This window comes from Harpia harpyja, chromosome 7, assembly GCF_026419915.1.
Source record: "Harpia harpyja isolate bHarHar1 chromosome 7, bHarHar1 primary haplotype, whole genome shotgun sequence".
In the NCBI taxonomy this organism is placed as follows: Eukaryota; Metazoa; Chordata; class Aves; order Accipitriformes; family Accipitridae; genus Harpia; species Harpia harpyja.
The window spans coordinates 15,606,274-15,630,960 of NC_068946.1; the positions used below are offsets into that span (position 1 = coordinate 15,606,274).

Here is a 24,687-nt window from a genome sequence, read left to right on the forward strand (position 1 = left end):
CCAAAGGGACCCGGGGGAATTTGTCTAGGCATCTCTTGGCTTTTAATGGCAGAATGCCATGTGCGAGGGCTCCTGAAATGTATTCACCAGGATACCTGCTGGGCAGCATTACATGCCGCTTCTTTATCTAAGCCTTATCCTGATGAATAGCTGATGATGTTTCACCACTGTCTGTCTGCCAGAGGGTTGCCATCATGCCATAGGTCAGTAGATGACAAAACTTTAGCTTTGGATGTCCATTCTCTGCTCTTATATCCCCATCATCACTGCCCCTCATTTATGAACAGAAGGGAAAAAAAAAAAAAAAGCTGAAAACAGCTTTTTAGGGAAGGACACTGTTTTCCCCTTCTATATTTAATCTGTTCTAGATTTCATTTCAAGTAAAAGCACAATGCTGTGGCACCTTACAGGGGAAGAACAGCTTCTTAAATACATGAGAAGGAAGGTCTCATGCATATGTAGAACATGCATGGTATGTAAGTCCCGTGTACCTACACAGCAAGGTTGATTTTTGCTTGCTGAGGTCTGTATTGCAGTAACGCCCTTCTTTAACCTTGCTGCCATCCTTGCTGATCTGGTTTGATAACCTGCGTTGAGGTGTGTAGCATTGTAGCAGTGACTGAGGGGGGGGAACCTATCTTTATCTCCTTGAGAAGTGTGTGGATTCACCTGGTCTGCTCAATTCATCAGACAGTAGCCACAGTTTCAAAATTCTTCCTTAAAAATAGTGCTGACTGGGTGAGCAGTCTACATGAGCTAGCTCAAGGGGAGCGTTAGCAAGGGTGTTCTAGCCTCAAATAAAGTGCGTATATTTTTTAAAAAAAGCAAAATTTCAGCCTGGTAAGGAGTCATAGCCAGCACTAGGCTAAACTGCGCGCAAGAGCTTCAACGATATATTATATGGGCACATCTTCTTGAAGATGGTACAAAACAGACTGTAAAATTCTTTGCGACTTGGGGTGGGGGAGTGGGCTTTCAGTTGAGCTTTCTTTGCTTGGCCGTTTCCTCCAGGAAAAGCAGACTTGGTGAGAAACAGGAGGGTATTGAAAATGTCCTCTATGTGGGTATCTGGAAGTGGTGTAGATCCATGCGCTCCTCTCAGGTCCCATAATATGCAGCCTTTTTCTTAGAGCTGCAGTTGAAATTTTTGACCATGATCAGTTCTTACGATTTTCCTGAATAATCTGAAAATGGAAAGCATGCTCGCAGATAAAGTATTCCGTCTCCTCATTTTTAAGAGAACACCATTCTTGCTGGGTGTCGTAGTTTAACCCCAGCCAGCAACTAAACACCACACAGCCGCTCACTCACTCCCCCCCACCCAGTGGGATGGGGGAGAAAATCGGGAAAAGAAGCAAAACCCGTGGGTTGAGATAAGAACGGTTTAATAGAACAGAAAAGAAGAAACTAATAATGATAATGATAACACTAATAAAACGACAACAGCAATAATAAAAGGATTGGAATGTACAAATGATGGGCAGTGCAATTGCTCACCACCCACCGACCGACACCCAGCCAGTCCCTGAGCCGCAATTCCCTGCCCCCACTTCCCAGTTCCTATACTAGATGGGACGTCCCATGGTATGGAATACCCTGTTGGCCAGTTTGGGTCAGGTGCCCTGGCTGTGTCCTGTGCCAACTTCTTGTGCCCCTCTGGCTTTCTCGCTGGCTGGGCATGAGAAGCTGAAAAATCCTTGACTTTCGTCTAAACACTACTGAGCAACAACTGAAAACATCAGTGTTATCAACATTCTTCGCATACTGAACTCAAAACATAGCACTGTACCAGCTACTAGGAAGACAGTTAACTCTATCCCAGCTGAAACCAGGACACTGGGCTGCGTGGCGTCTTTGTGCATGGCCTGTCGGCAGCAGAGCTGTCTGGCGGTGGAGCTGGGTGTTGCTCTAGCCAAGGGAGCAGTGCTCGCCTTCATGTGTATGAACGTTGCCTACAGACATCGTTTCGGTTCAGCTTTGTTTTCAGGGTTGTGTTACCTCAGGCTGTTTAATGCCTCCAAAGTGTGTTGTTTGTGTTGCTTTAATAGAAATATTCATGCTCTCATATATTTCTAAAATACCATCATGTATGCCCTTTGTTTTTTGGGGTTTTTTTCCCTGTTTTTGCTTCAAAGTAATGTAAAGCTGAATATTGGCTGGCTCTGAAAGCCCTTCTAGCTGGCCTTTCCTATGAACAACTAATCCTCAAATCAGGCTTTGGTAAATATGTATTTGAACTGACAAAAGGATATGCATATGTTGGTTTTCACATAAGATGTAGCTCTACCCCCTGAAACAGTAGTCACCAAGCAAGTCCTACAGACTAAAAATGAGGATATAGTTGGAGTGGTGAGGAAAATAAATCTGTCGGAAGCATGTCTAAGTTTTTATTATATCCATTAATACGCCTAAAACATTGGTTAAGATAGAAAAAATGAATGATAGGAACAATTGTATAGTAATTGCTTATTACAGTTGATGAGCTGATGCCCTATTTTTTCCGCTCACCACAACTGGCACGCTTTCTGGAAGCCTTTTCATCAAAGCCATCTTCAGAGCAGCATTCTCCTTTCTAACATTATTGACTTAAATTTCCCAGAGCTTTCCCTTCTTAATTCTAGCATGTTTCACTGTGAATTTACATTGCTTCTAGTGATAGCTAGAGGATAACTGACCTTTATGGAAAAAATAAGTGTTAATCATGCTGCTGTAACTTTTTTTGGTAAAGATACTAAACATAAAACATATAACTTACAATGTTTTAAAAGGAGAAGAGGCTTTTATAAAGTGATATGGCTGTAGAGATCACTCATTCACTTTATAGCTTCCTGGAAAACTTTATTATTATGTTAAGCGTGTAATGGGGTGAAGATAAGTTTGGGAGAAAAACTTAGAAACAGGTAGGGAAAATAGAAGCTAAAATGTGTTTGCAGTCCTTAAGTGAGACCTATCATTTGGGATAGCTGTCAAGGCAAATTATTTTCCATCCCCTGGCTTTGTGGCTTTTCAAACTAGAAATAGTCTTGTTTGAAAGTGGCATTGTACCTGCTAAGTACAAAATCAGACTGTAGTTACTGATGGTCAGGAAGCCACCCTGTGAAGTACTCATCAAATACGTAATCCCAGTCAATGGGGAAGGAGAAGACTGATTATTCACAGTAACTTCTTACAGTCACTTCCATGACTTGTTACTGATACTCACAGATCACCAAATGCACAAACAAGGCGAATGTGAAGCGTTTTTAGTTTCAAGTCCATTCATTTCAGAGGGCATGACAAGATTTATCATGTCATTAGCGTAGGGTATTGTAGCAAACACAATACTGCTGCTGTAGAGCTGTGCAAACTAGCAGTATGTAGTAAGGAGCAGCAAACATACACTTCAGTGTCATGTCTACTCCCTCTTCAAAAAAGCAGGGAAAATTTTTGGTATCGGAATGAGTTGCAATTTAAACGGCAAAAGCCAAGCTATTAATTAATCACGGATTTTTATAAAATTAGAGCTTCCTGTCCAGCAGAGCTAACTGCTGTGTATATAAATGCTTCATAAATTACTCAGGATGGTAAAACTCTGATTTGTCTTTTACAGTGGTTCTTGTTACAAAGTCTGAATGAGAAGCGAAGTGCAGACGGAAGAATTTTCTGAATATTTTATGAAAATGAGTGTTCCGTATTAAAAAAACCCCAAATTTTGTGAAACTTCTTTTGTATTGAAAATGTTGCCCTAACTTCCTCCCCTGCCCCTGCAACACTGATTGAACTGATTAACACCATAGTAGAGATAATAGTCAATGCTTTTTATTACTGAAATTTAATGTTCTTGATTCCCAATGTGAATAAAACAGATCTGAGATTACCTTCTTTTTGTCAGGACAGAGTGCTTTAGGGTGATCAGTGTTTTCCAGAATGCATTTTTATTCCTGTGTTCTCCTCAGAAAATAACATTTCATTGCTTTTCTTAAGATTAACTATATATTATGAAGCTGAATGATATTATGCCTGTATTTATATGTGAGAGGGGAGGATGGCTAATTTAACAGGAACATTTGATGAATATATTCCACTGTGGCTCATAACCTGATGGTGCGTTTGTTGCGGAGGTCCTTCCTGGGAAGCGGGGGGAGAGGAGTTGGAGACTTTTGTTTCTTCTTAGGTGTGCCTGTGGCCCCAAATGGAAACCAATCAAGGAGCGATTTATGTTCATTAAGTGCTTGTCAAAACTGAAAAATTTTCTAATCAACAGCAATCTAGCTGAGGCCCCTCAATGGCTGGGAGTGTCGCCCCTGCAGTATCGGCTATTTGCCTGTTACAACTCTAGGCTAGAAATCCGCTGATGATTACATTAGGCTAAGCTGCGAAGTAAATGAACCATGTCTTATTTAGGTGCAACTAGCTTCAGTGTAGTCCTGCCCCGCAGGGCACTTTATAGCATTTTATGGCTTTAAAATTAGTGTAGCTTCCCATTTGCTGCAGGGTGCTGCATGTTATGCCTTTGAACTCAATAAGCAAAGGGAAGGGGGCCTTTTGTTTTTTTCATCCCCCCCCCCTCGCCCTTTTCTTCTTTTTGCAGTTTAGCAATTTTGTTTTGCATCTTTTCCAGACGGCGTTTTGCAATAAAAATGTCTGACTGCCACGTAGAAGCACAAAAGTCAAGGCTCCATCCATTTACTGGTCTGCCGGGTGTTTGGGGGTTTTGGTCGGGATTGGGTTTTGTTTTTTGGAAGCAGTTGTTGCTGAGGGTGAACAATAGGTTTTGTGGGTCCAATAGGTCAGCTCACGAAACTGGAATTGTGTTTCAAAAAATAGGTCACCCGCAGTCTTTAAGATGTCATCCAGAAGTGCAACCATAAACTTTCTTTTCCATAATAATTTTTATTTTGCCTCAGATCAGGAAACGCTATCTCAGCCTCAGTGAGCTAAGCCTTCATAGAATCATAGAATCATTTCGGTTGGAAAAGACCTTCAAGATCATCAAGTCCAACCATTACCCATGCCCCCTAAACCATGCTACGGAGTACCCTGTCCACTCGCTTTTTGAATACCTCCAGGGATGGTGAATCAACCACTTCCCTGGGCAGCCCATTCCAATGTTTGACAACCCTCTCAGTAAAAAAATTTTTCCTAATATCTAACCTAAATCTCCCTTGCCGCAGCTTGAGGCCATTTCCTCTTGTCCTGTCTCCAGACACCTGACAGAAGAGACCAACACCCACCTCACTACAACCCCCTTTCAGGTAGTTGTAGAGAGCAATAAGGTCTCCCCTCAGCCTCCTCTTTTCTAGACTGAACAACCCCAGATCCTTCAGCCTTCGGAGTGTTTTGTCCGATTGAACGGTGAGGAAAAACTGCCAGGAAATGAAGGTGTTTTTCTTGGAATCTCAGTGTATACCAGAGACAGATCTGGGAAGCATCCTGGGCCTGGAACAGTTCCTAGGGTTGGAAAAACAGGCTGCTTCTGAGAGATTTTAATAGCTCAAAATGAGAAAAAGTGTGGTATTCTTATTTGTGTACCATTATAGACATGGAAGGGCACTGCTCTCGGAGATTCTCTCTTGTTTGTTATGTTTTGTGTTGGAAAAGGGTGGCAGTGGGACAGGTATATGGTGGAAGAAACACGTGGGGAAGCCCTCTAGGAGGGAGCAGATATTTTTTAAAATGTTAACATCATCACACATGGCAATGCTGAGATGAGTGGTTTTGATGAGAGCTTTGAGTCCCATTCACCTCTTGCCATGATGTAAAAAATATAACTCCAATGAAAGGGTTTCTCTCTATCCACAGTCCCACTGAGCCCAGCCACAGGAGGCCCTAATTGTTGTCTTCTACAGCTTGATCCTTCTGTCTTCTTGGTGATGTTTCTTGGCCAAGAATTGCAGATTAGCCATTTCACCGCAATCCCAGGACAGAAGTATAGTCCAAAGCAAGTTCGATCAGAAAGAGTCCGACTCCATCTTCTGTTGCTGCTGGAGCAGAACAGAACTTGCCTGCGCAGGCAGGCTGCCAGAAACCGCCTGCTTGGGTGCTTTGGTGCAGTGGAAACCTGGCCGAGTAAAATGGTTCAGCTCTCATTCTTCATGGACTTGTTTTCCGTTACCTTGGAGAATATTTTGCAGTTGTGCAAATCAAAAGGAAAACACCTGCCTTAAGGACAGCGGGATTTGTACTCCTACTTTGCATGCAGGCAGCTATACAAAAAAGCATGGGGGATTCAGCTCTCAAGGTACTAACTGATAAATACTATATTCAGTAACTCAGCATTCATACACATTTTCTTGCTTAATACACTGACGATGAAATACTATGGTTTTGAAATACAACCTAGGTAGTAGAAAGGCATTTTGTGTGTGTGTGTGTGTGCGACAAGGATGTGTATTAGAGACATTTGAAAAGCCTCAAACTCTAATGTTTTTGATATCCACAGTGTTACATACCTAACATGAGCCATGTCTTTAAGGATCATTCTAGGGAGGAACCACACTGTCACATACTCAGTGGTCCTTTAGTGAAGTATGAGAGATAACTGTGGTAGACTTGGATGATGTGAGTTTGAGTCCCAGCTTCATGGAAGCAGCAGCCAGCACTTTCTTCTGCCTCTCCCTCAATCTGATCCATATGTCCTTCCTCCTCTGAAAAAAGGGCCAAGCAGGCAGCAGCAGCACTAAGCGTGGCTGTGGAAGAAGAGATGTTTGCCTATTGTCTTCAGTCTTCTTAGCTGGGAGAAAGTAGGCAGCTAGCTGGAAGCATCACGTAGCTTGGGTTCAGCTTGTGGCCCTTGGTGGAGTGTCTTCTCTGGCTTTGAGGGCAATCAGAAGTCATTGCAATGTATGGCAGCAAGTTTAACAACCGCTGGCGTTTGAAAACAAAAGGGGCCCCCCAAAATAGCAGTGTTTCTTTTTGGTAGGTCTGCTTTGAAAACATCATCATACCCATTTGCTCAATTTGCATGTCTGAAAGGCTTCTGTTCAGTTAATTGGTTAAATTAATTTCTGCTGTTGTAAACAGAGAGCTGTATGAAGAGCAGAACTAAAGTAATTTTACTTTACATTATTCTGTGTCATGGCACATCGTTTCTTTCTTACTGAAGGCAATTCATTTTGTGGCGCTGTCAAATAATATTTTGTGTCATCTTCAGTCAATGTAGCTTTTACGATTTTTGCTGATATTTTAACAGTTTATTTAGTCCTATAGATAATGGTCAATGGCCTTGAGTAGTCAAATTAACACCTTGGCAGCACTATATTTGAGCAAACCGCTAACGGTAACCTCAGGATGAAAAGCAATGAGAATCAATATAGCGAGTGTATTTTTAGGGATTATTGATTGATTGATACATTCTGGCCTTAACTTGAAGAGGCAGCATTGCCCCACAGCTGACTAAGATTAAGTTGCCAGTTACTGTTAACTGCAGGCCATTACCTGTGTAGTATTTCACGAGCTCAGAGATTAGATGGAGACCTTTTATAGTCCTTAGCTGACGAAACCGTGGCGTTTGCAGTGTCTGTAATGCCTACCCGGCTGCAGGAAAACGCTACGCTCTTCTCCAGCTCATAGCAGCCATTGCCGTGAGAATTGGAGACAATGTTGATTTGATTCAATGTTACCCGTTATTCCTGTAGGGATCTGTTTGGGACAACTGAGGCACTAATGGCTTGTCTCCCCCGCCACCTTGGAAGGCAGCTCCACAGAAGGTGGGAGCCGTGTTAAGCTGTGCTGCTGTCAGCAGGCTGAGAGCTGTGGGTCTCCCTGCCACAACTCTCAATTGCTAGCAGGTTTCTCTCATTGCACCTCATTTGCATCTGGGACATCAATTAGCATGTTTGTTGAGGCTAATTGAATGAAACTCAATCATAGCTCTTAATTGCTTGACTATGTGAAAAGAAATCACATTAATGCAGCTAATTAAGTGTATGGCAATAGATGCGACATAATTAGGAGTGAAATGTAAAAAACAAGCCATGGTGAAGGTGCAAGCGCAGGGGTGCGGGGTACTGGGGTGCTGGCTTCTCCTGTTATCCACACGTTTGGGGAGGGTTCACTTTGCTGCTTTGCTTTGCTTTTTTTTTTTTCTTCTGCATTGCTGAATGATGAACATGGGCAAGTTGAGAAGAAAAATGCAAATGGATTTGCAATTACTACTTTTTCAAGCTGTTGAGGGGCAGAAGATGGCACTTCTGGGGTGGCCCACTGTTGAGTGGGCTCTAGGGACTTGTTAAGTGCTGTTTAAAAGTACTTGGCTTTGAATTACCCTCATGCCTTGTTAAAGGGTTTTTTCCCCTTTTTTCTCGGATCAGCATTTTCTACAACTAACATCTAGGGGAGTTATATCTGTAACATTTGCATATCAAAATCAGGCTTGCTGTCTTCTCTTTAACACAGCATATTCCAGATGACAGCAAGACCCTCATCTGTTCTAATCTGATCAAACCCTCCATTGCGCTTCTGAAGCCGTGACATTATTTTGTAGTTTTAACTTTTATTCCCCAAGCGCAGATCTGAAGGAGCGTGCATTGTGGGGGGATGCTCCGCTGACTGGAAACTTGGTGCTTGCCTCTCCTCCTCGGGGAAATGCAGAGATTATCGCTATGCATCTTGCACACAATGAAAGAGGCTTTATTATTTACATTTGATATATCCCTATAAATATTTAAGCTGACATTAATACCTATGTGGCATCTGTTGTGTTAGGGCACTTTCGTGTAATAACGGTATGGCTACAGCGCATTTATTTCCTGTTTGCCAACATTCACTTATTCTCTCAAATGGTTTATAGCTCACCTAAGCCTGGTTTACTCTCAATTAAAAGGGCTTTAATAATGCCCTGTCACATCTCACAAGTTGGCAGGGTAGCAGGGAGATCGTACATGCTATTCGTCTGAAGAATTTGGAATAAACACCTCCTTCTCAAATTTTAAATGGAGTACACTGGTTGCTGTACATTAAATAAAAACTTGTCTGTTAAAAAGAGTACATGCTGAGGTTTAGTCACTATCTGATTAAGCCTCGTTTTAGAGCCCATAAGCAATAAATGCTCAATTATGTTCTGCTTATTGTATTTTAATTTGTGAAGAACTGACACTGAACAAGAAAGTTACACCAACTTGATAATTTATGGATGAAACAGCTTTGTTCATATCTATCTAACACCTAGTGAATGAATTTTTTACTAATGGATCGCCTTTGTTTCTTTTGGCAGCAGAGCTCTGTGTCCTCACCCCACGAATTGTTCAGACCCCCTCTTTTTACTGTTAATAATTCTCAAACAGCTAGGGAAAAAACAAAAGCTGGTGTGATGGCTTAGTTTGGGGTTTTTATCACAGATTAATGTTAGCTGTGAAGAAATGAATGCTGGTCTGGTGGTAGATTTTTGATGTGTTTTGAGTGGAATATATAATTTGTATTGTAAAAACTGTCAAAGGTGGAAGGATTTTTATGAGGGAGTTGATTGCTCCCCGTATCGTGGCAGCAGTGATGTAGACCTCGGGTATGCTGTTAGCCCATTCAGGTATTTATTTGTAAAATTGATGTTCTGGTGGTGTACAGGTCTGTATGCTGCAGGTTTGGAACCAACCTACTTAAATAATGGTAGTCTTTCATATAACACCTTGTAATCTGGCTAAATCTTGCCCTGGACACTTGGACAACTGGGAGTTATGTCTTTACTGGCAAGTCTTTGCTCATGCAGACGCCCACAGCATCACCCAGGCCTCTCTAAGTTGATCAAGTTCTATCTGAAAAGGAATTAGATTTTATGTCCCAGCTGCTCCACATAAAAGATTGCTCAAAAATACCATTTTCTTGGTTTCCAGCTTAACTCGAGAGCTTAAGCACAGATCTTTTCCCAATCTTGAGTTCCGGTTGCTGTTTTCCTCTTGGGGTACATATACCCAGACGTGTTTTTGTGCAATGTTTGTACCCCTTTTCACTCTTTATTTTGCTGTCCTGTGCTACCCACCTTATAGAATCATAGAATCATTTAGGTTGGAAAAGACCTTCAAGATCATCGAGTCCAACCATCATCCATGCCCACTAAACCATGTTACGGAGTACCCCGTCTACGTGCTTTTTGAATACCTCCAGGGATGGTGACTCAACCACTTCCCTGGACAGCCTATTCCAATGTCTGACAACCCTCTCAGTAAAGAAATTTTTCCTAATATCTAACCTAAATCTCCCTTGCCGCAGCTTGAGGCCATTTCCTCTTGTCCTGTCTCCAGACACCTGACAGAAGAGACCAGCACCCACCTCACTACAACCCCCTTTCAGGTAGCTGTAGAGAGCGATAAGGTCTCCCCTCAGCCTCCTCTTTTCTAGACTGAACAACCCCAGATCCCTCAGCCGCTCCTCATAAGACTTGTGCTCCAGGCCCCTCACCAGCTTGGTTGCCCTTCTCTGGACACGCTCCAGCAACTCAATGTCTTTCCTGTAGTGAGGGGCCCAAAACTGAACACAGTACTCGAGGTGCGGCCTCACCAGTGCCGAGTACAGGGGAACAACCACCTCCCTGTTCCTGCTGGCCACGCTGTTCCTGATACAGGCCAGGATGCGACTGGCCTTCTTGGCCACCTGGGCACACTGCTGGCTCATATTCAGCCGGCTGTCAACCAGCACCCCCAGGTCTTTCTCAGCCGGGCAGCTTTCCAGCCACTCTTCCCCAAGCCTGTAGCGCTGCATGGGGTTGCCGTGACCGAAGTGCAGGACCCGGCACTTGGCCTTGTTGAACTTCATACGATTGGCCTCAGCCCATCGATCCAGCCTGTCCAGATCTCTCTGTAGAGCCTCCCTACCCTCAAGCAGATCGACCCTGCCTCCCAACTTGGTGTCATCTGCAAACTTGCTGAGGGTGCACTCAATCCCCTCATCCAAATCATCAATAAAGATATTAAACAGAGCAGGGCCCAACACCGAGCCCTGGGGAACACCACTTGTGACCCGCCACCAACTGGATTTCACCCCATTCACCACAACTCCCTGGGCTCGGCCATCCAGCCAGTTTTTCACCCAGCGAAGAGTACACTTGTCCAAGCCATGAGACGCCAGCTTCTCAAGTAATATGCCGTGAGAGACAGTGTCAAAGGCCTTGCTGAAATCAAGGAAGATAACATCCACAGCCTTTCCCTCATCCACTAGGCGGGTCACCTGGTCATAGAAGGAGATCAGGTTGGTCAAGCAGGACCTGCCTTTCCTAAACCCATGCTGACTGGGCCTGATCCCCTGCTTGTCCTGGACTTGCCATGTGAGTGCTCTCAAGACAAACCGTTCCATAATCTTCCCTGGTACCGAGGTCAGGCTGACAGGCCTGTAGTTCCCCGGATCCTCCCTCCGACCCTTCTTGTAAATGGGAGTCACACTGGCAAGCGTCCAGTCCTCTGGGACCTCCTCTGTTGATCAGGATTGATGTCTTCTCATAAAATACAGTCTCTTTGTTTCATTTATTGCCCTCATAGTTGTTTCAGTTTCATATTTTTTTTTGGAACACAAGTAACCACAACCATGTGTACCAGGAGGTGAAAACTTTGAGTCTTGTGTTCTGGCTTTATCATTCACCATTTCTACTGGAAATATCTCTTCTGATGTATCCCAGCATTGCAGCCTCAGTGGCTGTCTCACCTTAATGAATTGTCATTTGCCCTCTGAAAAAGACACCCATGTCCATTTACTTTTGTGTTTGCATCTGAAGTAGCCCACAGACAATCTAGGGAATGCCTTTGAAGCTGGAATGCAGAATCTCAAGAGCCAGTTTTTCCAGAAGCTATTTACAGTTTGAAGAACTTTCTCAAGGATTTCTCGGGAAGCCGTCGCTTGGATCCAGTCGGTTGACCGCTGTCTTTCCACAGCTGACTGGGTTTGTCTGCTTATTTCCTCTTTGTGGGCTTTCCAAACAAGAATTAGGAAAAGCCTTTTCCACTTCTGGCTTACAGCTTTTAGTGTGTTTACTCTAATCAGACACAATTTGCATAATTTTTTCCATTCTGTGATTTTTTGAGTGTGTGGAAAAAGGATCATATTCTAAAGAAACAATATTGTAATTGCAGAAATCCTACCAGTCAGTGCCCTTTTGTAACTTTTGCGCCTGCTGACCAATTTCAGCCAAATTTGAGGGAGAAAGAGATAAGTGCATAAAACGTTGGCAGGGAGGAGACACAAGTAAGCGTGCTCATGAGGGACAGTCAGCCTTGTTTTCTCCTTCTGTTTGGGACCTGCTAGCTGGTGAACATGTGGCTCAGAACCAGCCATAGTGTGAATTGTCTCTTATCCAACTGGTAGTTGGAGGATGTATTAGAAAGCTCCAGACTTTTGGGGGTATTTGTAGTGCGAACTATGGAAGAGATTATCAAGAAAATGGAAGGGGAACACCATATGGCAGGTGCTGGCAGATGACGTAGGGCAAAAGTCTTTTGAAACCAGGTTTCATTAGTTTTATTGCTTACCAAACTACCTGTTTCATATAGGGTTTTGTTGGGGTTTTTTCTGTTACCAGGACTATATGCAGAACGTTCACGGGAAAGAAATCGACTTGCTGCGAACCACTGTGAAAGTCCCTGGGAAGAGGCCACCCCGAGCTACGTCAGCTTGTGCACCCATTTCGAGTCCCAAAACAAACGGCCTCTCCAAGGACATGAGCAGTTTACACATCTCGCCGAATTCAGGTAAGAGAATACTATGCTAGGGAAAGAAAGAGAAAGACTGCATTTCCGGTGTCTGTAGGCAATTGTCATGTACTATTGTGATGGGGATGATATCTATTAATAATTTACAAATCCAAATAACCACTGATGTGTAACTTTTTAAGCCCTGACTGCTGATCTGTCCTCCATGAGAGATTCAAAGTTTCTGAGTAACCTTCAGTGCCCATCTTTTTATACTTGTTACTTTATACTTGCCAAAACCCTACATAATTTCACAGAAATTAACATATGTGAAGAATTGATGCTGCCTTACAACTGATCCATTAGGTCTAATACTTTGGAAAAACAGGAGATATATCATTTGAAAGGGCTTTTTATGGCTTCCTGGTGGGATCCGCAGTTCTTCTTTCCACCTTTAGAAGGATGCATAATTTTGGACTTTCCAAAAGGAAGATTCTTCTGTAGAAAGCTATTTTAGTTCATTTATGGAAGTAGTTTATAGCTCCTTGTGAGCTCTAAACAAAAAAGTTTATTGTTCGCTGAACTACTTATCCATACAGCTAAAGGGATTTAAAAAATTGCATTAAGGAGAAACATTTAAGATAATTTATCTTGTAAAGCGCATAGCTTATACAAAACTCGTAATGGTATAGTGTTGGTATGGAAGTTTTGTCAGCATGTTTGGGATGATGTCCATAAAATGCTGAGTGCCTTTAGCATTTATGGGTAACGTAGACGCCTCCAACATGTGGCAACAAAACCACCCAAACACACTTTTGTGCATGTGCAATACACACTACACAGGTGGGATGAGCAACCGCAGGAAGGAACTCGGTCAACCTGTCATTCAAGAGTCTTCTCTTGGATAGTAATAGTTACCTTATGCTTCAAGTCAAGATGTAATTCCTTGCGTTTTTGTGATGCGCATTCCCCTATAGTAGGCGAGGAGGGAGAGGGCTTTTCCTTCCAACTGCAGTTGCTGCTCATTGAGATGAATGTTTAAAAAAGGAAAAGAAAGAGCAGCCTTGTGGCTTTACAGTGGTGCCACTGAGCAGACATCACTGGAGATCTTGTGTGGTATGTTATATTAGTTTGGCCTGGGACCTGAAATGTCTGAAGCCATGATTTCATCAGACTCTTTTTCAAGTTTTAACCTACCCCTCGAGAGGCACGGAGCTGGCATTGCCACTGGAAGAGTTCATAAGGGAAAATTTTTCATGGTTGGTTTGTTTTTTTCCATTTTGCTGTTTAATTTAGATGACTGGGTGCAGGGAATGTTTTTGTTTTTTCAACATATTCCATAATTTAGGGAAGAAGAGTGCTGGACTGAGTCAATAAACCAGCAGTAAGACATCGAAATAAGAGATTTCTGCTTTTAAGACATTTGAACACAGGCAAAAATTACATGATTGCTCCAGAGAAGTACGTTTCTGAAAACATATTCAGAGATACATACTAATATAAAGTTTATAGCATGGATTTTACAGTTTTGGCATATGTTTAGATTGCCAGGTCAGAGGGAAACAGCTTGTACATGACTTAAATGAATATTGCACATTTCATTTTGTTTCAGGACTGTCTGCACATGTAATGCATTCTGTACATAAAACCGTACAGTAGACAGCTCTCCCTGGCAGTGGTGGTAGCCACTGTGTATGTACCCTGGCTAGCCTGAGGTTTTATCGCACAGCAATTGTTTTAAAAGAGAAAATTTAATTATGCTAGAAAGTGCAAATGCTGGAAGACAGCTCTGCTTTTAGACAGTTTTTTTCAAATAACATGGTGGGTATAGTTGGAGCTTCTCTTGGCGTCTTTATCATCTTGCTTAGAAATACTGAAAGCCTTTTCTGTTGTTGATATCTGGTTAGTACAGCTCAAGAGATCTACTGTGGTTAAGTCTTAAAATAATTAATGTCCTCCTAATGTATGAAAGAGTTGTATCCAAGGGAAGTTGAACCTGATTTCTGTATCATTACCCACTTGAATACCTTCATTTCCCCTCTCACACAGCTGGGACGCTACACTGATCCTTCTTTAATTTTAAGCAAGTTCTTGACCTGCTTATTTAGCATGGCCCTCTTCCCATAGATAAAGCAAATATTGATGTCTTAATTGTACTACCCCTATAGCTGGCTGGAAACATAACAGTTTTGAAGTGTCTTTATAACTTGCTGGGGGGAGCAGGTGAAGACAGGCTGGACTGAACAGCTTTATGCTCTACATGGCAGCCAACTAGCCTGTTCATACCTCGCTACCTGCTGTCTCGTGCCCATTTTGGGTGTCAGAGGATATAGAAGGGGGATAGCTAAGGTTTTGGGGTGAGAGGAGGGTCAGTGAAGATGCAAACATCTCTGTAAGGTTGTATTTCATTAGTTCAGCTGCGTATGCCGCGAGTAGTTTCAGACCCACTGTAGTATTTTTCCTTGCAGCCATTGCTTCTGAAATTCAGGTTGGTACATTCAGTGCATTATCAGCCATGGTATCTCTTCTTTGGGGTTTTTCTTCACAGAATTTGTTTCTTCTGAAGAAGCTGCCTTCATTGAGTCTTTCTTACTTAAAGACCAAATTTGAGGTCTGTCTGGTTATTGTATTACTGGACAGGATGACCAGCAGCAGCAAGACAGAGGAGCTTTTCTAAGAAAGCTGATTGATCCAATCAGTGGTTACTGGGTTAAAAGCAAACAAAAAAAAAAGGAACTGCTAATCAGTAAAGTATAACTTAAAAAAAAGTTTAAAGAAAAAAAAAAAGTAGTATGACAGACTGGGCCTAGGAAATAACTGCCAGCAGCTCAGCTGTGCATCAGTCCATACGTCACTCTCAATACTGTCGTGTTCAGGTAAGACTGAAGAGCTGCATTGCAGAAAGTGATTTCAAAGTATTAGGGGAGTATTAGTGTTGTAAAAAGACACTGTCACAATCTGTGGCTGGCTTGTTAGTCTGAACTTTCACGTGGTCAAGTATATTGACAGTGGTTTTTATGAAGAGGGTCATAGCTTCTGTTGGGTGGGACACCTGTAGGTACTTGGTGCTCAGCTTCTGGAGTGCTGGCAGGAGTTCTGGTATCTCTGCAGTTATCTGTCATGCAACTAAAAACATTTGAAAATTATCCCTTGCAGTCTGTTCTGCTGTCTCGGAGCTTTTTCGCAGTTGTTAGTGCTGGCAAAACATTGTCTTCATCTAAAGTGTGATGCTTTAGAGTTGATCGCAGGGGTGAAATTGTCTGTTACTTTTTTCATTGGGAGGTTTCTGTACACGGGTCAGCTGTATGGAGGAGGTTTGGACCAAACACAGAAAGAATCAGCACATGCTATTTTTATTTTTAGGGCTGCAAATACATTACATTCTCACTGTTTCACATGTTACCTCTTCCCCAAAACAGTGATGTTTTCTGTTCTGTGCTTTTGTCAGTGCAGACTTGGTACCTGAAGTAATATTCGCCATGGTTAGAAGTGAGGACAATATTTCATTTAATTGTTTGAACTGGTCAGGAACAGACTTAATTTTCCTTCTGCTGTTATGTAACTGGTACAGGTTACTGAAAAAGCTAAGATATTAAAAGAATACCACTGCTCAATTAATATATCATGTTTAAGATCGTCCCTTGAAATAGAATTCATTGTCTTTGCTTATACATGGTGATAGCCCAGGCCCACTAAAAGCATTTCTTGGCTGAGATTACCTATTTTCCGCTAACTTGTGTTCCTATAAATGTCTGAACTTATTCTCATTCAAACATCAAAACCAAAAAAGTCAATGCATTTGTATTGTTGAAACAGTCAAATAGTGCTTATCTTAAATGATATCTTCATTTGAAGACATCAATGCTGTGTTATTAAACACTGTTCAGAAGCTGCTCCTTAAGTATGGATTTCAGTGCCAACTTTGCCGATAAATATATGTATTAGATGACTATTTGATTGCCTATGACTGACATGTTTTAAATGCATTCTTTCATGAATGCCCAACAGATAGTTTTCTCTGTCTCTTAGTGGAATTTCTTGTATTTTGGGTAGATGCCAGCACATCGGCTGGTCTGATAGGGAGGCAAAGGCAAAGCCTCTTGCCTATGAACTGGTGTGTTGTAAAATAGGTGCCATGGGGATGCCGTCTCAGACTAGTACCCTTCAGCATAGGTGTCAGGGATAGCATGTGGGCAGACTCGGGATAGCTTGGGTCAGGGAGTAAGAGCAGGCATCTCAGAAGAAACACTTCGGGGATACCTTTTATCTCCTAGCTCCCACTTGATTTCTGCAGACATGATCACTGGTACCTTGTGTCTCTGTGAGACAGTGCTTGCTGCTAGAAGACATAACACACCATCCAGAAGAGAGTTCAAAGCTTCATTCAACTTCTCTTCTAATCCCCACCATGGTCTGTGAGGCAGTAGGGCAGCTTGAGCTCTTCTTATCACCTTCGCTCTCTAAAGCCTTCTTGGACCTAAGTGATCGTTTGCATCAAACACGCTCAGTCTCTTTCGCCCGCATGCTTAAGGGTGGTAAAGATCTTTCCCAAGGCGCTTTCCGTAGCATTACTATGAGAAGAATAGAAGGAATTAGGCTAATCAGGGTGATGTTGTTGTGAATTCAAGAGGGGTATACTCAGTTATTTGGTAATACGATTTATAACAGCCAAGCAGTAAGTGAAAGTTTTTTCTGTGCAATCCAATTGATGTAGATGTCATATGCAGAAGGAAAAGTTTAAAAGCATGTCATTCCTACCACAATGAATTTAGTCATGCTTTGTGGCACTTTTTGTCTGAACAAGATTGTTTTTCTGGTTTTAAAGACTGTTTGATAAACAGACATAAAATAACCATATCTCAGTGACAGCTATCTTGATTTGTAAATGTGTTTGTCCCAAACATCTGGAAGCAGATGTCTCTGGGAAATAATCATCTTAACAACAAAAGCCAAGTTCCAGTCCTTCTTGAGAGTTTCTGTTTCAGAGAGAGAAAAAAAACAAAAACAAAAACAAAAAAAACCCCCAAAACCTACATGAGAATATATGAAGAAAAATAACTCAAGATGACTCTTTCCTGCTGGGCTTCCACACTGACACAAGAGCTGGGAAAAATACTTTTCCCTTGATGTGTATAGTCCTGGTAGGACAGTGACCAAACTGGAAGTGAAACAGAGTGGGAAAAAGGAGTATTTTCTGTACCCTGTCAGAAAACAGACAAACAAGTAGAAGGTAAGGCCATTTCTGCTGTTGCAAGACACCTTACCTGGAAAAAGGTTGACTTTTCTCTCCTAGAAGTTTTGCCATGACACCTTAAAAGTTGAAAGCTGGTCTCTGGGCTTTCTTGGGTTCTTGGAGGTGCAGTTTGGGGTTTATCCTGTAAGAATTGGGATTTTGTGTGGCTGCTTCTCCCAGGCAATACAGAGGGGTGGTGGGGTTGTTTTAGTTTTGTTATATACAGGCTTTAAATAACAGAGTTTTAGCTGTGGCTTTATGAAAGGTGCTCGTACTTGGTAGGAATCTCTTAGTTGGGGGAAATGGAAGTTTGTTCCCTTTAATCTAATGTTATTTCTGTGGTATCTTAAATCAAAGTTGTTGAATGATGCTTGAGTAACTTGTAAATTTAAATTAAATTTACATGGCAGTGAACATCATTCTGTTGATGCATCTCAGATGGAAGTACTTCAGAATGGGGTAACTTGCAGACTTGCTCAGTTCAAACTCTATCTAATAGTTGGTAACATAATGCGGCAATGTCATAAGGGCCAGCAGTCCTGTAAATCAGCCACTGGCCAAGTCTCTGTGCCTTTTAGAAGCTGAATCAGTTCTTGCTGACTTGGAGCAGGAGTGAGTCCAGGTTTCAATTACTCCCAAGTTAGGTTGGATTTGAACTGGTTGACCTGAAGGTGAACTTATTCCTGAAATCTCTCCCAGGAGTCATTTATTTCTTCTCCTCTACAAACAACCCAAAGCCTGAGCTGCAGCAAGAACCACTGATGTAGAAAGTTCACATCTAAAAATAGCTTATGGTGTAAAGATAAATTGTTTCCTGATTAACACTTCATTTAAATAATTTGGTGCTATTAAATTTACTTACAATAGTGACTGTACAGTATGTGAAGTATCCTAAAATGTCTTAGCTACATAGCCATCGTTAAGTGTGCTAAAAGTTGTTATCTGCTAACTGTATGTGACATTTCAGACATGTTATAAGAACGGCATCTTCACATTTTTATAAATGTGAGTTTTCTATCTGTTATTAGTTGTGATTATCTATCAAATCAATGCAGTAGTCATTAAGTAGTCTTATTTTACACTGAAGTGCTTGGAATCAGGCTGAGTTGGAATGGACTGCCTTCCAGATTTTTCTTTTAAAAAGGTAGAGAATTGGTGTTTCAATTAGACTGGTATACCTTCAAACTAAGATTTCTGACATGGTGTCTTTAGATTGTAGTACCTGTCTAATAATTCTGTTCTTTAACTACTGCATTTTTTTTTACCTTTTACCTTTTAAGCCTAACTTATGTCTACAGCCCTACCTGTCACATTGGGTAGCCATTTTCCACAGTGTCTGAATTAATAGCTGCTGAGTCCGGTACCGAGAGCCACTATACTCTGAAGTGTGGTATACCATATGCAGGAGGGGAAGCATGATGGAAAACTGTGGGTAGGATCACTCCTCTGTTGTGGTGCATTGTGAATTCAAGTCTCGATCCGAAGTATGCTGAATTCATCAGTATTTTTGTAGATAGTGTGATAATCTTTTTTTAATTGGAGGTTACTGTGAGGATTCGGATGTTATGATCAGGCTGACGATGAGTAAAAATGTGTATCAAGCCAAGAGCGTAGGCAGTTGCTCCAAAGCCTATAGATCTTGGGTGCCTTCACAAATAAATGCAGAACTGAGTCCTAAATTCTTGAATCTGCTCTGAACTCCTTACTTGTAGGTGACTGAGGTTGTGTACTGGAGCAGTGTGTGACTTGACAGTGCCAGATTTTATCTGGTAGAGTTCCCACGAGGCCAGAGGTTGGTAGTTGGTAGTTATTTGCTACTAATTTTGTAGTCTAATGTGGTATGTGAAATTACTTGCCTTAACATGAAACATTTTCTGCGCTTCAACTTGAGCGTGAGTTTTATGGTTTTGCCACAGATCACAAATGCAAGTTTGTGATTCACTTTTGTCATTAATCACCCAAGTCAATTTTCCATTTGGTTGGGTTTGCTGTTAGTTCAGTGATATACAGCTGTAGCAAATGAAAGGAGAAGTTGTCAGTTTGCTCATTTCGAAGGAGAAAAAGCCCAATTTTAAGTGCATCAGAGATTTCCCTTTCATCCCACTAGAGGGGGATCCCTCAGGGTCATCTTTTCCAGTTCCGTTGGACTAGGATTTGTTCTTTCCAGAACTAGAGAGAAATAAACTTTCACTGTTAGTACCTTATATTCCTTAACAGTTGGGAAAAAAGGAGCAGGGCAAATATTAGTGTCAATGAAATAAATATTTGATAAAAGCACTGCATTTGTTACATATTGAAGAAAAAAAAAAGCATTTGCTTAGATTTTTTGCTTTAGAGAAAGGAGGATGCAACAAACTGTCTTAGGATTCTTTCCTGAGGTGGCCAAATGGTGCCCATCTCTAATGATGAGTAGGTAGATAAAGCCTAAGAAATGTGTCGCAAAGCTTCAGGCGGATGACTATAGATGCCGGACAAGATGCAGTCAGTGCTGCTCAGCCTCTGCCTGTTTCACTCTGGTTGATTTTCATGCCTCTGTTGCGCCATATCCTGAATAAAATCACAGATCTGTCTTGTCCACCCGATGCAATCTCACCAATTTTTGACGGTTACATGTTGTAATACTAACCGGTTGGCTGTTAAGACCTTTGCGGAATTGCTCGTTCTTTTTCCCCCAGTGATTTTAAAATATTAAAGCCATCAGGAGGGTTGAAGCTGATTTACCAAAAGGGGAAAAAAATTCACAAATGTGTTTTGAGTATTGAACTGCCGTTGACATCTAAAGTCCCAACCATGCTGTTTTCCTCCACACTCCAGCAATCAGGACATCCAGCAAACCCATAAAAAACCAAACTAATAGCATGAATATTCAGTGACCTAGAATACTAATTATTGTCATGAATATTAATGTGATCGGACTTGCTTTTTCCTCTTCTCTTTCTCTCTGGCTCTTTTTTTTTTTCTTTTTTTTTTTTTTTTTTTTCCACTCAGCCGGCTCTAAAGATGGACCATAATGAGAGCATTTAAGAGAGAGAGCGCTCTCCGCCGTGACAGGGACCGGGGTAATAAGGAGAGCTTGATTAACGTGGTGCACTTGGGGGAGAGATGAGAAGATTCACGTGGGCCTGTTGTGGGGGAGGCAATGAGGCACCGGCGGCTGTGTTGCTGCTCCCTCAGATTAATGAGGCCTAAGAGTGCATTAGGAACAGTGACAAAGGTTTGATCTAATGGGCTCAGTCATTTTTCCTTTGAGTGACAGACGCACAGAAGTAATTGGCTGTGCAGAATGGCAGCTCATTGGCAGTACTTAAGGATACATTATCCCCGTTGTGTGGCCCGCAGAGGCTGTTTATCAAAACTGCTCACACTGCAGACATGCATTCACTTAGCTGCTGTTACAGTGGCAATAGCTATAAAAAAAAAAAAGTCATCTTGCATTCATATCTATTGTCTCTTTTTCAAAAATAAAGTTTCTTTGTTCCATTTTCTTAAGTCTGAAGGATATTTGAATACCAGCAGTCGTCCCTCCCCATCCCGAAGAGGCTGTGGTTGCAGCTCACAGGGTTTGACGAGGTTTGTAGGCTTGTGGAAAGCTCCCAAAGTTAGTTCAGCTAATCTTACCAGCTTTCGACGTAGATCCAGTGCGCAGGTAAGACCCCCACCTCCCACCCCCTCTCCAGTTTCATTATTAATAACTTCCACAGACAGTCAAAGGGATTAGGAAGCATTTTACATCTTTTGCCTCAGGCCCCTACACATGCTTTGCTTTACATGCGTAATACCTCGGAATTATTTGATTTTGCACTGTTATTTTTTGCAAAGTTAAATTCACAATCGCTAACATGATTTGCAACCAAATGACAGCAATACAAAGTAGAGCATTTGCCGGTGTAAAATGATCACCTCTGGGTCTTAAAGATGCAGTCCCTTAACAAGCAGGTAACCTCCATCAGGACTTGCCCAGAAAGCGAAGCATACCTTATTTAGTCTGTTATTTGTTAAAACTACTGAAAAAACAGTAATATGCCTGCTGGGAAAGAAAATCACACTTTGATCCCAGCAGAATAAATATTCTGGGATCTTAAGCAGAAGCCCTTGGTGAAGATCTTGAGTTTAACTTTCTTTTAGAAGAGATGTCTCCTCTGATGACTTAATTTTCCTCCACACTTGCTGTGTTGGTTTGGCATGCTCTGAGAATAATAGCTTTTCTCGTTATACTCCCAGCACCGTGTCCTTCACTGCCAGGATATTTCTTGGCATTGCCTTGTTTATTCATTAGTATTGACCCTTCTCGGTTTGTACACTACTAATCAAGCCCGGTTTGCAGAGACTGCCCTGCCAGGCTGCGAGATGGAAGGTCTTCCTCTATTTATAGCTGCTTATCCTCAGGAAATTTGTTCAGTAGATAAATGCTTCTGAAAAAATCTTAAAAATAAGTAAAACCCATAAGCAAGTTGTCTGCTATAGTATTGAAAAACGATTGTCAGTGTATTGAAGGAGAGTTTCAGTATTGGTGTTTTGGAAAGATACTGTCGTCTCTCTCTCTCATTCCATGTATGGGTAACCTCAAGTTATTTAGGTCCCTGAAAAGCCCAAGGCAGAAATGATGTGTTGTTTGCACACTGCCGTCAGATCAAAACAGAATCCATAGCAATACTTCAGTGGATTTTCCCCCATCAATAACCCCACTCAGGAACCTGGTTATGGAAGTTGGAGCTCTCCAGCTCTTGTCCCACAGCTGATCTTCCTGAGAACATGGCCAGACTGTGCTCTGACACCTGGGCAACACCTTCCTTCCCCAGGCGGACTTACTCTGCTCAATTGGAAAGTCAAGGAGCTTTAAGTAGCAGTTTTCCCAGATCTCAGTGCAGGGCACGATCTCCAGACTTGGCAAGGGAAGGAGGATTCATCTGTAAAAGATGGATGCTGGGATCTGAGGCAGCAAACTGATGGAAACCAGAAGAGCCATTCCCAAATTTTCCCCAGCTAAAGCAGGAGTTGTCCCAACATTCATATTTATAGGCAAAGCAGAAAGTGGCACAGCTTGGATGGTCAGCCACTTCTTAGGAAAGGTTTGTCCACTCGAAACATTTCTGCACAACTCTGGGAATTAATTCCTGAACATAATGCAGAATTGAGGAAAGAGGAAGGGAATGCTTTTCATCTTTTTGCAACTAGCAAAGTGGCCTCTTTCGCTTTCCTCTTGCACCCTAATGCCTGAAGAAACTTCAGGGAGCAGTGTTGGGTATGGGTTTTGAACGGGCGACCCCAACAGCCAATCTAATCTACTTGACAGTGCCTTTTACTGAATTAGAGGGCATTTCAAGAATAAGCAGTATTCCTGCAACATAAATTGACCCAACACGATTTGAAACAATTAACCCTCTGATATCAAGAGTCAGGATTTCCTGACCCACAACTCTAATGTATTTTTCATTAGTTCTAACAGCTGGTGAGCACAGCCCTCTGGCCTTAAGAGGTTTATTTCTTTTTTTGGAAGAGAAACTCATCATGAACATGAAGAGCCTAACACAAATAGAACATGGCCATGGTGAAAGCATAGCAGTAGGCTGTAGTTCATCTGATTCAGTCTTTCTGTGCTTCTGTGCAGCCCCTCTCTGTGGGTCTCAGACGCTGCCGCTTCATGCAAAAATATAGTTCTGCTTCACAACTCGTGCAATGCCTGCTCATCTCATAAATTCAAGAGTATATTAGTTGCACTCCTGAATGTAACTTCTTGTAACTAAGTAATTTGTTTGGGAGAGATCACAAATGTCTCTGCAGCAGGAAATGGAGACCACCTCCATGTATTTAAGTCACTTGTATCTCACTTCTTAGGGTATAGTTGTGAATTTGCATTTGTAATTCATTCTGCATTTGTAATTAGTGGGTGGTATTGTTGATGAAGGCTTAGTTTAAAGTGATGTGTCTGTTAAAATAACCTGTGCTGCCCAGTGATGATTCACTATATTATTTTTGTTAAGTTAAAATACAGCAAAAGAGGAATTGCTAAAATGCTGTCCACCCTACTGTACCATTACAAGAGCAACACGACAAAAACCCTGAACGGTTGATTTTTCAGTTGGGCAGGTTACTGCATATATGTACAATAACATTTATGTTAAACCTTATTTATTGTATATTTTATTGAAATTTTTGTAATACACAGTGTCTTTATCTTTTGGGTTTTACTGACTAGGTGCGCACTTAACATCTTGTATGGTTCTGTGTTTGTATAAATCTTTGTTATTTTCATAATGTTTCTAAGTATTGTAATCTGACGTTGCATTTATGGTCTGTTGTTTCGTAAATCTGAAAGAACTGTGTATGACAAGCCAAAGTGAGTCCCTCTGTGCATAGGAAATGAGGACACGTTCTGCCCCCAGTGTGTGTGTTTCCATCAGCCTCTTAATATGTACATACGTACACACAGGCATGCACTCCTCTGGTTAATTCCTCTTATGCTGACTCTCTTGTCGTTACCTCATCTTTGCTGTTGGCGGCTATTTACACCGAATAGATGGATATATAAATTGGACTTTGTGTGAGCACGCTCACTTTTCTCAGAGGTGCTTCTGCTGAGCGTTGACCAAACCTAGAAATTATCTTGAATCTTAATTTGGATGGTTTTTGTAGAGCTTAATTGTTTGAACGTTTTGTAAGCGCGATCATAATGGGGTATTTTATAATATCAGAAAAGATAGTTTTAATAAAGCTGTTGAGCTAGAAAGAGGAACTCTTCCTTTGATGCTCCTTTGGTAGATGAAAACATTTTTGTTCAATAGGAGACCAGCATCTTTTTTTGCTCATTTGAGACCAGTTCTGGCAACATACTGATATTCATTCAAATATAAATGCCATACTCACTTT

The 24,687-nt window shown here is 41.7% G+C and overlaps 1 protein-coding gene across 10 annotated transcripts in view; it reads left to right on the forward strand.

The window, feature by feature from the left end:
- The window catches only part of AGAP1 (ArfGAP with GTPase domain, ankyrin repeat and PH domain 1), a 402,057-nt gene that overhangs the window by 255,764 nt on the left and 121,606 nt on the right, over window positions 1–24,687 (forward strand). For all 10 annotated transcript variants that reach the window (XM_052791201.1, XM_052791202.1, XM_052791204.1 and 7 more), the window contains one exon: window positions 12,479–12,647. In XM_052791201.1, the coding sequence (XP_052647161.1) occupies window positions 12,479–12,647 (169 nt within the window). The remainder of the gene's footprint in view (window positions 1–12,478; window positions 12,648–24,687) is intronic.